This window comes from Cygnus olor, chromosome 17, assembly GCF_009769625.2.
Source record: "Cygnus olor isolate bCygOlo1 chromosome 17, bCygOlo1.pri.v2, whole genome shotgun sequence".
NCBI classification, from domain to species: domain Eukaryota; kingdom Metazoa; phylum Chordata; class Aves; order Anseriformes; family Anatidae; genus Cygnus; species Cygnus olor.
In genome coordinates this window covers 2,304,023-2,318,949 of record NC_049185.1, presented here as the reverse complement: position 1 = coordinate 2,318,949, position 14,927 = coordinate 2,304,023, and the positions used below count along the sequence as shown (strand labels likewise).

Genomic DNA, 14,927 nt, shown 5'->3' with positions numbered 1-14,927 from the left:
TTTAAAATAAATCCCCTCTCACAGAAAAGAAGTTGTCCAGAAGCAAGTCGAAAGAAGAAGACAGAAGACATGTCAACAGCAACAAGAGAGAAATTAAAAGCAAATCTGCAAGTAAATGAAGGAATCTTCTCTCTCCCCCAACTTTAACTTTTTATTTTTAACAGAAGGAAGGAAATATCAAACATCAGAGTCATACAATGGACTATCAGATGTTTCCCAAACCAAGTAATCTGACATATGGGCAGTAAAAAAGGAGGAGGAGGGGGAGAGGAAATAACCCAAGCAGAGTAAACTTTGGCCTACTGAGTTAAAGACTGCAGTTCCTTTTCTTCCCTTATAAAAAAAAGCATCTCAGAGCTGAGAACTCAAACATTTTTGAACACCACATCTAAGAGCAGCTGCTTCGTGACCACCAGCAGCAGCTCACGTGGTTGCTTCGCGCTGCCTGCCCCAACCGGCCCTGGCCCAGCCTCCTTGCCGTGGGCTGGGACGGTCGCTGCGGCACATCCGCGGGCAGGCAGCCTCCGTCCTCCAGCATCAACACCGTCCACCCTCAACAGGGACAGCAAGGAATGCTTGAACTGGTAGGCAGCCTGCCAAAAGGCCTTAGCCTTAAAAAAAAAAGGAAAAAAAGAAAAGCCTACCCCTCTCAAGAATTCTTCCATATGAATCTTCCTTAATATAGAAAGAAGTGCGTAAATCCACTACATGACTGCTCATGTAGATTCACTTTGCCACCTTTCTTACTGTCACTCCTGCAAATACAAGGATCCAGCACCTTTTACCAGCAGGAAATTCTGGAAATTCAGAGAACTCAACTTAAAATTGTATTAAAACACACAAACAGAATTAAATAATCAGAAACACCAAACTAACAATGAAACAAGCAAATTCAGAACAAAGTCGTTTAACCAATTAACCTACTCTGCCAGCAGATAAATTATTTTTTTGTATAAAAGTGTTTGGCATGGTTACTGCAAGACATTCCTGGAATTGATTTCATAGCTTGCCTAGCCCCAGCTACAAATTCGGTAGCATTGCAGACCATCTATGACTGTGAACCGAGACTTCGAAAAACCCAACCCTAAGCAAGTGCAGATGTACCAGACGAGATCTGAAAGCTTCCGAGTAAACTAGAGACTCCAAGGAGAAAAAAAATAAGGTTTTGTACTGTCACACACCAACACATTTTGAAACTTGTATCTCATACCCGTTAGCTCTGAAAGCACCATAACCAAAAAATAGAAGGGTGCCAACACCTGGATCAGTATTATAGAGGAGTTTACCTCCAAGTTTTCTTTTTGATCCTCTGTCCTGACAAAATACTATCTTTCATGCACAAATATAGAGCTGTAAGAACAACAAGGCGTTGACTGCAGCATAACTCCTTTGCAACTAAAGGATGAATTAAGTAGTTTTACTGAACGAGCTTTAAACGTCCTTCTCTGACACACGGGCTGGGGTCACAAAGCCACTCGGACTTGGCTGCAACCCATGCTGCTGCCCAACACTGGAGGGGGGAGAAAGAAGTCAGGGGTACAGGGCAAGAGCTCAGAGGAAGAGGTTTTTGCTATGTCAGTAGCCTGATCTGGGTTTAAACATGAGCTCGTGAATCCTTTCATGGTCACTAAAGCATAGAAAAGAACGAAGGGGGAGGGAGAAAAATGAAAGGGTCGAGGGGAAGCACATCTTTTCCCCGTAATTAATATTATTTTCTTTTCATAGAAAGCTGAGAGTGGTACGTTACCCTGCAACAGTGGCTGGTGAGAGAAGGAAGTACCTAGACGTGATCCAGAAATAAAAGCATATATCTTACACTAAAAAATTAATTTTAGAGGACCAGCCATTTTTCTCCATTTTCAGAAGATAATTATATTCATTCCTTAGCATGGGGACAAGGCCTTTGCATATGTTTGACCTCATCTGTGTTAGTCACATCAACGTAAATATTGCCTATAGGCACATTAAACAACAGCAACACAAAATTTCCTGTTTCAAAGAAACAAAGGAGAGAACGCCACTAAAAGCTCAAGTCATATTTCCATACGCACCATTGCAACTCTGCTTTGGAAAGTTAATTAAGCCACAAATGACTCAGTGAGAAATAACACTGTTCAACAGAGTGAGGTAGGAAGCAAGTCAGGATTTATCAAAACTAATCAAAAATCCCTGAACAAGTCAGCAAAAAGAGTGCTTAGACCTCTTAGATTTGTCATCTACAAAAATGCAGGCGTCACCTTAGTGAGTAACAAGCAAAGAAAGCTCCTGACCTGAAAAGTTAAACTTACTACAAGGCAAAATGGTCTGTTTTCAGTCATCATCACCATTTTAGAGCACGGAAACCCAAGACCACGTAACTCACTGAAGCCCCAGCAGGAAGCGACGCATGCGGGTGTTGGGAGCATCCCGTATGCACCTCGCAGCACCTGCGGAGGGAATCTACCTCAGCACCGTGTTTGAGGGGTGCTGTGGGGTCTGATAGAGGAATATGTCTTTATTAGTTGGTTTCTCTTGGAAACTGCCAATGATGGCAGGAAATGCTGGGAAAGAGGAGCTTCAAATGCAAGCAGTAGTGAAGCTTGGGCTGAGCAAGAAGGATGCCCCCCTGTGTAAATGCACACTCTGTATAAACAAATCAAGAAGGACTGGCATGTGGGAAAACACTCGTGCACTTTAAAAACTGGCAGGATAATACTAAAACAAGCATACTTCTAATCAGTGCAGTATTTTTTTCATATTATTTGTGTTACCATGGCACCACCAAGTCCCAAATCCCACTGTGCTGGACTCCGCAGGAAAACAGCGGCACACAGCTCACGCAGAGAACACAAAATGGGGAAGGAATACAGGGATCGAGAGAGTACAAAGCTGAGCTGGTCAGCCTCGGGACAAGAGCCAGGACAGACCTGCACCTAGCCAGAGCTACTCGGTTGCCTGCAGGAATCACACACACACACAAGATAAAGAGAAGGGTTCAGGACAGCAACCCAATTAAGTCCATGGGCATCGACTGGTAACCTTCATCAAACACCATGAGCTAGAAAAAACTAGGAAAACAATCAAAAGATGGTAGTTTACATTTGATGACAACAGCACCGACGGGAGTTAGGATTCACTTGGTACAAAAAAATAAAAGGCAGAGACAGAACAGGGCTGACACCTTTGGAAAAAGTCCCAGTAACGCAGGAGATGCAAGAGCAAGGGAAGACAACGAGAGAAAGCAGAGGCACAACGTGGTCCCAGCCACAGGATGGGACAGAAGACTGTAGCAGCATGCTTGGTAAGAGCAGGGATGATTTAGGCAAATGGATAGAAGGATGCTGCCACAGCTGAGGGGGTAGAAGTGAAGACTGGGTGGGGATTCCCTGCAGCAACCAAGGCAGAGCAGAGACAGAAGGTTGAGAGCTCTCAGCAGCAACCAGAAAGCTTTACCCAACAAGCACAAGTGTTCAGCTGATTACAAAGTATGCAATTCCTGTAACATTGATACCTCCAGGCATGTAAAGAGCAGTCTACCTACACACACACCCTTCGTCAAGACATAGCATTTCTGAATAATTAGAGATACAAAAAAAAAGGAAGAACATCCATAAAAATTCCTTTTTCACCTAGTGACCAACCCGATCCAGTTAAAACGTTCAGCAGCTATCTCACAGAAGTTTCTTCCCTGAAGATTTCAGGGAAGCTGAAAGATTTCAGTTTCTATAGATTTCGTCAAGACAATTGCACTGTAAAGGAGGAAAATAACAGAAGAAAGGTCTACATATAGGATTAAAGAGTTCTTTAATCTCTCTCACATTAGGAAGTGCTCTCAGAAGCAGAGGGGAAAGAAAAAAAAACTTGGGATCAAAACGTTGTTGAGAACCAGGGTTCTGATGTCAATGCTGCACCAGTTATGTAGAAAAATCCAGAAAGGTTTTTTCAGCTAGTGTTAGAGCAAGTGAAAGTTGTGATTCCTAAAAAAAATCCTAGATAAGCAGGTCAGCCACATCACTGCAATGTATTTTCTAAATTGTGCTAATGCTGACAGCAGCCCTCTCTCCAAAGGATTCACGCTGCTACAAGAAGCAGGACGTGGTCCTTGGGCAAGGTTTCCCAGCCCCATGTGTGTGCTCAGAACCTCATCAGGAGGTCAAGAAATCCTCCCTCAAATATTTCCCATTGGCTAGCTCGGGACCCTTCAGCACACCTTGTCCTGATCTGCAAATACAACTCCTCCTGATTTTCCTTGTGTGTTATTCAGAAAGAGGTCAGTTGCCCGACACATCAACTCCATTCCCAAGAGGGGGCAAGCTAAAGGTAGCACCGCTTTGAATGCCGCTCTGCCCCAACCTCTTTGGGAACCCACACCTATTTTCTTTAAGCTCACACCTGAAGGGACGCCGTTAAACTCCTGAATACTCTCTGACAGGACAAAAAAGCCTACCCCCAGAGATTCTTCCAACTCAGATTAGTCTCCTATGAGATTAAAGTGAGCAAGCTTTCTAATGCAGCTTTTCTACTTCTACCCTGTTACCCAATAAAATTCAGAAGAAAAAGTAACTGAAGAATCCAATGCTGCTGGGAAATTTCAGCAGTTAATTCCATTTCTTAAAAATATATACATAAAGTCACACCTCCATAAAACGCGAAACAAGCATGATACCTACCACATAGAGAGGCAGCATCCTACCTGCCTTGGAGCCCCACATTTATAACCAAGAGCTAATACCGGTTCATTTCCTACTGCTTATGGATTTGGTTGGGCAATCAACCAGTTACGATGAAGTCTTTTACTGACAATTATGCACCACTGAAGAGAACCAAGAGAACTTCTACAGCAAACTCTGCACTCCTGATCTTCACTTTCAGATGCCACAAAAAAACACCTTTAAGCACAAATTTCCAACGCCCTCTCGGATCCCCTTGGCCCCTTTCAGTTTCATTATGAAAATGGCCATGAGGCCCACTGATCGAAGTCAGCTCCTGTCACTGCTGGTGAGACGAATGCAGAACACCCCAGTGACCCTGTAAGTTCAACTTGGAGCACCAGCAGGAGCGAAGACCAAATTCCTGCTCTCCAGCCCTTTCTTGCAGCAGGTTTCTGTAAGAATGCATTCAAACAAGTGCTCCCGACCTCTTTGCTAGCAGATGCTACCAAGCATTACATAAATTCGTATGGCTTCCCGAGCACATCGTCGTCTTTTCCGGGCTGAAGCCTCCCCCAGCATCTAACCTTCCATCACACGAAAGCTGCTCCACATTTTCAGTCACTCCTGACACCTTTCTGCCCGCCTTCTCCAGCTGCGGCACACAAGATGTTGTGCAATCTCGGCCCCATTTCAGAGGGCGACTCTGCCTGTTGATCACCACAGCAGCCAAGCCGGACAGGTGAGGAAACGTCTCGGCACCTCGTGCAAGCCTTCGCATGATTAACCCTTACACACAGGAAGAACCAAATTAATTTCAGTAAGGCTACCTCTGTGATTCAGGATTATTCAGAGGAGGATGGTATTAAAACTCCAGGACCAGCATGTTGCCTCGCAGCATTTTGTCTGGAGATAGTTAATAGCCAACTCTTCATTAGGATTTAATAAAACCGGCCCTTAACACTTTCTTATTAAGTAATGTTTTGACAAACAGTCTTTTTCCGAAACAGCAGCAGACATTTTGACTGCTGCCGAAACAGTTTGGATAAATACAATTTCTTCTCCTGCTGGGCTAGAAGCGCAGCCGTTGGTGTGTTTTAATGAGCCCATCGCCCCGCAGAGCGCAGGCAAGTTCTCATCCAAGGTGCACTCCGATGACAAATATCCGAAGCGACCCTTGCATCATCTTGCTCAAAGACACTTGACGTTTACAGCAGAAGCCCAGAAGTCTTTGTGCATGCTGCCTTGCCTGGCAGAGCACACACACCACCACGTTTTCTCGAAGGGCGCTGGATTCCTGCCTCAGCGCAGAACAATGCACGGCGCAGGCTGCAGCCCTGCGCATCGCCGCGTCCAGGGGGACACCTCACAACATGCAGCTGCGCAAGCCCGAGAGCTCTTTCAGTGACTGGATGCTCAAAGCCAGGTTTGTAAGACTCACGTCAGACTACACCTTCCCCTCACGTGAAATATTGTAAGCTACAAACCTGTGCACATGCTGGACATCACCAGTAAAGCAGAATCGGTTACTAGAAAGCTTTAGGTAATATTTTTCATACAAACATAAAATACTTTCAGAAAATATTTCCCCTGAAGAGATTCAAATAAAAAGCAGTGCTTGTCATCTCTCTAAGCTGCCTGCAGCTGACAGAAAAATAAAGCTGCAATTCCCGAACTGTCAAAGCAACCCAAATCCACGACAGCGACCAGCACAGACTCGCGGCAGAGCCTGGACTGCTCTGGGCTGGGAAGACGGCGCTCCTCGGAAACCAGCGCTCGTGGGAAGAAGTGCGCCTCAACACGAGCACGCAGAAATCCTATTTCTGAGCTGCAGCTCTCCAGGCAAGAGCATTCCTTCTCGATTCCAGCCCAAAATAAAGCGGGAGATAAACAATGACCTCTAGCAGCCAGCGCCTACCAGCAGGATGGGTTTAAGACAGCCTCGCAATTCACCGCGCTCCTAAAGACGGGTGATTTCCCATCCACGGCTGGTGAGGTTGCGCACCCTTTTCTTCTGCTGCACTGCAAAAGTAAGTGATTGGCAAAAGCTTCTCTAATTAGTAATCCAGACCACTGTAGCTTTAACACTTCATAAATTTTTGAAAGAATATGACAATCTGAGGTGAAAAGGTCAACCGCTGTCGGCCACAGGTTCCCAGTCTGTATTTCCTTTCCCAGTACCCTGCACTGGTACGTAAACCCCAGCAAACACTGATGTAACTGAAAATAACTCTCACTAATAGTCACCGTGCGTTTGTATATATGTGTGTATATACATTTAAAAAATACTATTTAATTGGCTATTTTTAGCATGTAGAGCCAGGAAACAATAAAAGCATTGCAGTTTGATGCACAGCACCGCATGCCAGGTACGGAGAGCTCTCACAAAATCACACCGGAGATTAAAGGGTGGCACGTTAAACTCATTATCATTATTAAGCCCACTCGCAAAAGAATTCGGCTGGATTTATTTTGACGATGTTACGCACCCATGTAAAGATTTAACATCTCCCTAGCAGGGTGAAAAACAAAGCAGACACACCAACCCACAACAACTATGAAATAACTCCACAACCTAGCGCGCGCTAATTGCACACCGCCAATTAATGTTGCCAATGACAGATCTGCAGTTTGCAGCTACATGAAGTTATGCTCCTCAGAAACACGCTAACCGATTTTCCGTGAATAAACGGGGACCTCACAACTCTACAGGTAAAGGATAAACATTCACTACCTCGCTCTTACAACCTGATACGATTGTCTCCCTCGTGCTTATTGTTTTTTCTCTGCGTGTATTCAGGATCACTATAACAATCCCCGCACCTCCACACACGTAGCGCTGCTATACACCAGTATGTCCCAGAAAACTCTGTCAAGCAAAAGCCTACACACAAGCCTAAGTAACGTAAAAGTTCATCAAAGAGCCAAAGATAAGAACTGCGTTTATTCTCGTGGAAGAATCTCTGGGCCAGTTTCCTAGCAGCATAAGTGACAACAGCTCTTGTCCCAAATTCTCAGTAGGTATGAGCAAAATACGGAAAGCATACAGACATAAACAAGCCAACAGAAGCAAAATAACAAACGTACAGCAACGGAAAAAAAATATATTAAACAAAAAGATTGATCATTCGCATTTTGAGTTTCCCTTCAGTCTTACAAGAGAGCTATCAATAGTCTCTTCCTTTCTGTTGGAAAAAAAAAAACAAAACCTAAAAAGCAATGTGTTCACCTACCTCCAATTCTTGCAGAGCACTGGCTAAGGGAGATGCTACCCACCAAGAGCTTTTGTACGCCAGAGCCAAGCCTGCGTTCCAAGTTTGTGGTAGCCGTACCACGCCACGCACCGTGAGCTCCTCCTTCCTCCTGCCCCAGCAGCAGGAGAAGGCTGGGGATGATCCAGCAGCCCTCCCACTCACCCGGCTGCTGCCCCGCCACAAGGGACGCGGCTCCTGCAGGTGGCAGGTAAAATAAGGCACGGCAATAGCCCCATTTCCAAGGGGCCTTGCCCTTACACGGAAACAGACCGTTTTCTCGCTTCAAATTTAGCTCACGAAGCTGCAGCTGGCTGATAACGTAATTCCTGCAGCGTTAAACCAACCGAGCCGAGTACAAAGTTGTCGATCACCAACGAGACGGGAGGATGACATCTCGGCTATCCGCCTAACCACCAGAGCCCATTTTCAGCTGCTTCCCTCCAGCGAAGGAAAAAAAAAAAAAAAAAAGGCAAACAAACAGCATTTCTGCCCACCCGAGCCCCATACACACAGCGGGGCCGTGCCAGGACAGAGGCCCCCAGCCCCCGAAATGGCGCTTGTCCCTGCCAGCAGGGACCCCAACAGGCTGGCAGCGCCTTACCGGGGAGGGGGCCGCTCCATCCAGCTCCTGCCCCCCAGCAGCCGTGCGGGGAGGGCGCAGCAACACGAAGCAACCCCGGGGCGCCGAGCCGAGGGAGGAGCCAGCGGGAGGAGCAGCCCCACGCAGCGGGGCTCTAAAAATCCCCCCCCCGGGGCTGGCCGCGACCCACCCCCCGGTACCCCCCCCCCCCCTTGTCTCCCCGGTGCCCACTCACCAGCGAGAAGAGGTTGGAGTGGCAGTCCTCCAGGCTGGCCCCGTTCGCCACCCAGTTGGCCGCCGCCGTCATGATCCTCGGCGAGCCGTGCCGCCGGAGCGGGGCATGTCTGAGGGGCCGGGCCCGGCGGGGCTGGGGGAGCACCGGGCGCTAAGCCCCGACCCCAGCCCGGGGCAGGGGGGGGCAGCGCGGCCGGCAGGGGGCGTGAGGCGGCGACGGCGAGGCCGGGGCGGCGCTGCTTCAAGGGGGCCCCCGGCGGGGGGGGGGGGGGGGGGGGGGGGGGGGGGGGCGAGGAGGAGGAGGAAGAAGGGGGGGGGCCTCCCTCAGGGCCCAGCCGCGGCCCCCCCCCGGCGGCGGGCGGAGCGGCTCCGCGGCCTGCAAGCGGCGGGGAGCGGGGGGGCGCCGCCCGGCGGAGGCCGCGGCCCCTCCGCTCGCTGCTGCGGCCGAAGGAGCCCGGGAGCGGAGGGAGGGGAAGGAAGGGAAGGAGGAGAGGCGGCGGCGGCGGCCCCGGGCCCGGGCCCGGCCGCGGGAGCGCTGCTGGCGGCGGCCCCGCTGCGGCCCCGCCCGGCCGCCCTCGCGCACCCGCCGCTGCCTCTCGCCGCTCTGACAGCAATGGCGGCCGCCCGCCGCACCGCGCCTCGCCATTGGGCGCCGCCGACACACGTGACGCGCGGCGGGCGGGGGCGGGGCGCGGCGGGAGGCTCCGCCCCCTTTTTTCTTCGCTCCCTCCCTCCCCCAGCCCGCTCCCCTCCCCTCACGGCACGCGGCCCCGCCCCGCTGGGGGCGCGCAGGCGGGAGCGCGCAGGGGGGTCGGGGTGGGGGGGGGGTGATGGAAATGGGGCTCGCGGGCGGCTGGTGGGCACCCCGTCCGGGTAACGGCTGCAGGAGGGGGGGACACGCCGCACAGTGAAGCTGTCTCGTGTCATTATTGAGGATTTTGTTCATAAGAAACCCCGAAATTCGGGATTTTCAAGGTTCACAGTGTCCTGCTGGGTCCAGCCCTCAGGAACCCACAGGTGCAGGTCACAGCTCAGCAGCCTGAACCTCACACGGACCGGCTGCTGCACCCTGCACGGGGGACACAAAGCGACTGTCACCGTCCGAAACACAAAGTTTGTTTAGAAACTTAAGCTTTGGGACAGAACTAGGATCATAGAATCTACAGAATCATAGAACCTATAGAATCTATAGAATCATAGGATCATAGAATCTATAGGATCTATAGAATCATGGAATCTATAGTCATAGAATCTATAAAATGTAGAGTATCTATAGAATCATAGAACCTATAGAATCTATAGGATGTATAGAATCATAGAATCTACAGAATCATAGGATCATAGAATCTATAGGATCTATAGGATCATCGAACCTATAGAATCTATAGGACCGTAGAACCTATAGAATCTATAGGATCTATAGAATCATAGAATCTACAGAATCGATAGGATCGTAGGATCTATACAATCATAGAGTCTATAGAACCATAGGATCGTAGGACCTATAGAATCATTCTATGATTCCATAGAAAATGTAGCATGTTTTCAGTGCTGTCATTCAGTGGGAAAAGGTTTCCCTCCGTGCCTAATGGCAGCTTTCCTTATCATGATTTTTAATCTTATTTAGGCTTTTTTTTTCGATTTATTTTCTTTGTAATAAATTAAGAAGATTAGCATCTGTTCTAATGACTGAATGGCGTTTGTTTGGACTTACCTCATAGTAACAAATCTCTAAGACAAACAGGCATCACTGCCATTCACCCAACTTACGCACACAGCGAGAGAGAGAATTTGGGCTAAAAGAAAATTTCCACCCAGGCCGGCATTCTCACGGTGTGTGTTCTGCCACTGACAAATCTATCAAGCCCCGTTCACGTCACTGTCACACCAAACAGGATTCTGTCTTGCAAAGACTGGGGCTATACTGGTGTTTTCAAACACACAATTTAAATATTCACATTCAGCTACAGGTGCACTTTTTTATTTTTATTTTTAAACATACTAGATTGCCAAATAAACTACAAACTCACTCCAGGGAGAGAGAGACTTTTACCCTCCTTCATTTCATTTAGGAGATCAAAGTGCCACAAAGGTGTTGTGAAAGCTCCGAATTGGTAAGGGACAAAGCTGACAAAGTATTCAAACTGCCAATATTCTAGAAAGCACTTGCTGCAAGCTGGCAAACCAGAAGCAGCAGAGTAGAGTAGTCTGGTCCATATTACTCCCCTTTCTTTTGGAGACAAGTCTCATAAACAGAGAACACAATGTGACACTTGCAAATTTGTCAAGCAACACATATTAACCAGCAAAGGTTGAAAAACACACCCTTCCACATTAATGCACTCCAGCATCAGTCATAAGTCCAATTACTAAGTAATGCCTAGGGTACAACAAACACTTTTATAAAGCGTCCGTTCCATTTCTGAAATAGAACATCCATTAACATGAAAAAAAAATGTTTTTCTTATTATAAAAATATTTTGAAATCGAGGATCACTTTATTATTTATCCCAGAGAACAACAACACTGTGCAGAATTAGACCGTGCAGAACAGTGTGTTCATGTCTCCTCCATGGGCTGCTTACCCTCCAAACAGTACAACCAGTTGTCAGCATTTCTCTTCTGCATCTTCCAAGTAGATATGACTTACTGTGCTTGATTTTCTCCCCACCTTAAGATAACCCACGCTGGGGCCTAACACATAATTCGAATCCATTTTTGGGGGAGAAATGTTAATATACTCACACTGCTGCTTCGGCCATTTTTTCGGGATTCTTGTGAAAGCTAACAACTCTTTCAACTAAATATCTTTCAGTGTAATTACATTTCCTTTGTGAGTGAATGTTTTAAAGTCAAAGAGTTGCTGTTCTGTTTGCATTTGTGCAGGGCTATCAGTTGAAAGTTTTGGCCACGTCTCTGCATTGCAAAGTTCACTTTGTTTTTAAACTGAAAAAAGATACCATCTCTTTAAGTCTTTTACTGGTTACTTGACTTCATATTATGTTCAATTTAATAGACATGAGAAATCACTATAGCCTAATCTTTCACTTCAGAGTACCAAACCAGGAGAGTTCCCTTGCTGTCTTCTGTCGATAGTGTTGCTTAGAACAGAAATTGTTCCACTTACAGATATCATATACAAGCACAAGTGACACTTGCTCATGCATAATTATCCTAGATGGTATGTGGTGGAACGTGTTTCCCAACTCAGGGTATTCAAGTTTTATTCCCTGTTTTCTTTTACTACCAACTTATTGATGAACATGAACAACACCATTGGGTTTCCTACCTTGACCAACCAACCATTTTTCTGCAGTAGCAAGGTATAGGAACTTTCTAATTAATTCTGCCAGTGTATTAAACTGCAAGCAGCAAGACCAAAACTCTGAACTAGAGCGGAGTTTCCAGCCTCCTGGAGATCAGCTGTGTCACACTTACCCCTCACTATTGCTAAGCGCTCTGGGAAGGAGCCAGTTACCTACCCTTCTGGACACCTCCCAGAATTAGAGTCCAAATAGCGATAGGCAAGATTATTTTATTCTACAACACCTTACTAGAGCCTACAGTAATGATCAAACCTGTTCTTCCAGGAGGATGGCTCAGCAGTTTCGTAGACTTCGTTTTCACCAGCAGGTGTTGCTTCTGCTTCAAACTAAACATGGAGGAAAAAACAAAGATGTCAGAAAGCTAAAGCAAATATGAAATGTCAAGCAATCGCTTGGGTTTATTGTTATTAAAGTACGTCAACTTTGCTGTGCTTTTAAGCACCTCAGATTTATAACAAAAATTTTTACTTGAGCAATACAATTGGCTTGAGCACTGGATTCAGGCAGGGTTATGAGTTCGGCCCTTCTTACACCAGGAGCAGAACTGGAGGTCAGCCAAGTTTCATCAGTATCAAAAAGAAGTGTTTGGCATTTCACGTCAAAGATAATTCATTTCTAGGCAAAAGAAATGCTTAGAAGCCTAAGTTGCAAAAACATCCCCCTCTCAATTGTTGTTTCCAGTACAATCATTATTGTCAAGATAGGCCCACGTGTTTATATGAGAATAAGTCCAAATCCTAACTGAAATGCAACAGTGGTAGCTGTACTACTGACTTTGTATAATTCTACATCTTGTCATTTTCCAATTTTCTTAGAAATTAGCCTCTTCTTCGACATCCAAGTATTACAAAGGCACAATCAATACAAATTACTTCAAAATGCAAGGCAACAAAAATCAATAAGAGACAGATAATCTTGTATTTCTCTGCTCAAATTTTGTTTTTTAGTTTTATAGCTTAATAAAGATAAATCTATAAGGATTTTGCTAACCTAAGTCACACTTAGAAAACTAAGATTTGCAAAATTTTTGTAAGGAAAATGAAAGGTTTATTTTAACATTATCTATACTTGTGGGTTTTTTTGTTTGTTTTGTTGTTTTTTTTAACTTCCAGGAATATAAAACTCAGAGTTTGCTTGTTTTGACTGACAGTCTTGATAAAAAATTTCAGGTAAATTCTGGTCAATTTTAGTCCTTAGCTGGAAGAGCAGCAAATGGATTTTTTTTTTTTTTGAAGTGTTCCTAATTTTTCACACATTTATAGACATAAATGTATACACATAGATAGACACTATGGTTATTCACTAGCACAACTTCTAGCTTTTGCAGAATAAGTAAGGATTGTCTTGGGTCTAATTTAATCAAGCATCATTTTTACTGTTTCGCACATTTTCCTCTCCAGATGCCTACAATACCCAGTAATGGAAAGGATAGGGTAGAGGAAAATGATGAGAACAAAATTATGAATATAATACAAGTAAACAGTCTTTAACTTTTCTCCGAGTCAAAAAATAAAAATAAAAAAAATTGTTTAGATCCCCCCGCCCACCCATGACATGCTCTTAAACAAGATCTCCTCAATTTAGTGATTTCAAAACCCTGACAATTTTAGAAGTTCATTGTCCATGATTCATGTAGTTTGTTACTGCATGTTTTTGCAATACAGTGCAGCTGAACAGGCTAATTTCAAACATGTTTCCAGTAGGCTCATTGTCTACTTTTTATGAGGCTGCATACATTTCTTAAGTGTTTTTTAATTTATCCAGTAATTACATTTTTTTGTTCAAGTGGTTATGAATAAGAACACATAATGGTTTTGTTTTTAAACCAAATGTCTTTACTTCCACAAATTGAAGACTTAAAAGAAAAGAAAAATAGTTCACTGACATGAATAAATTAACAGCATTTAATTTTAACATAAAAATCAAAATTAAAAAAAAAATCATACATTAAATCCATACTAAACAGTCCTTTGGGTTATTTTTTTTAAACATTCATAATCTAGAGATTGCATGTTAAGTAACTTTTTAATATCATTTAGATATGTGATTGGCTATATTAGTAAGTTTATTCCTTGTATCAATAAAGACAAAAAATTACCTCAACTTTACAACAAGATACCGTGTTTCTGAAGGGAGGTACTTCTACCTATGAGGAAAATAAATACATCAATGAAAGATCTGTTTGTAGAGAAGTAGTACATGAGGCCCGCAGTTTAAGCCCAGCTAGTGATTAGACTGTGGCCTTTGAATTAGTCATCCTTGTTCACCATCGTTATCAATAAACATTGCAAGATAAATCCAGGCGGTCTGTTTACGATCACCCCTAAGTATAGAAATAGCTATAGACACTATGTATATTTTTAATCAAAACGAGTAGCAGATTATTTTATCGTGCACAAAAGCAATACAACCACATCCCACGTGACTCCAAACCTGCCCAAGTGAGGCTGTCTGAGGTGTTTCATGTTCTCTGGTACCAAAGTGTTGTTCTTTGGCAATCAACAACAGCAGAGATCATCTGCTGGGACTTCACGGAGTTTCTGTTCCTTGTCCTGGATAAAGAAAAGATCAAATATAGGCTGCTGCCAGATGTGGTGCCAGACCCCCCCAGCTGTTATTCTGCAAATGCCCTCACAAACAAACAGCTTCACCCCACTAAATCTGTTGATGTCACTGGGATTTCTAAGGTGAACAAAACTCACATGGCACAGCCGCCTCAGGGTCAGGCCCTGGTGGGGGTTCAGAAAAGCATGCATATGGCAGAGGTCAATGTTTCAGCACATCTCTGAGAATTATACACCTGAAAATTCCCTGAAATTCATTTTATTTGCTCATAATGAGGACTGTAGTAACAGTGCCTATTAAGGAGTAGTTTGAGAAAAGGTTAATGACATGGAAAGGCAAT

At 45.1% G+C, this 14,927-nt stretch overlaps 1 protein-coding gene and 1 long non-coding RNA gene across 4 annotated transcripts in view; both read right to left on the bottom strand.

Moving 5' to 3' along the window:
- MED13L (mediator complex subunit 13L) overlaps positions 1–8,951 on the bottom strand; it is a 190,815-nt gene extending 181,864 nt beyond the window's left edge. Inside the window, exon 1 of one of the 3 annotated variants that reach the window (XM_040576501.1) lies at positions 8,698–8,951. In XM_040576501.1, the coding sequence (XP_040432435.1) occupies positions 8,698–8,769 (72 nt within the window). In that variant the 5' untranslated portion in view covers positions 8,770–8,951. Of the gene's footprint in view, positions 1–7,861; positions 8,300–8,483; positions 8,618–8,697 lie in introns of those variants that run through there. The other 2 variants (XM_040576503.1, XM_040576504.1) reach the window with 2 other exon arrangements.
- Positions 8,952–10,680: 1,729 nt separating this feature from the next.
- LOC121079619 lies at positions 10,681–14,700 on the bottom strand. Its single transcript, XR_005825109.1, has 4 exons — positions 14,456–14,700; positions 14,121–14,168; positions 12,275–12,348; positions 10,681–11,642 (listed from the first exon to the last, which is right to left on the bottom strand). It is a non-coding gene; the product is annotated as an uncharacterized LOC121079619 (long non-coding RNA).
- Between the last annotated feature and the right edge of the window lie 227 nt (positions 14,701–14,927).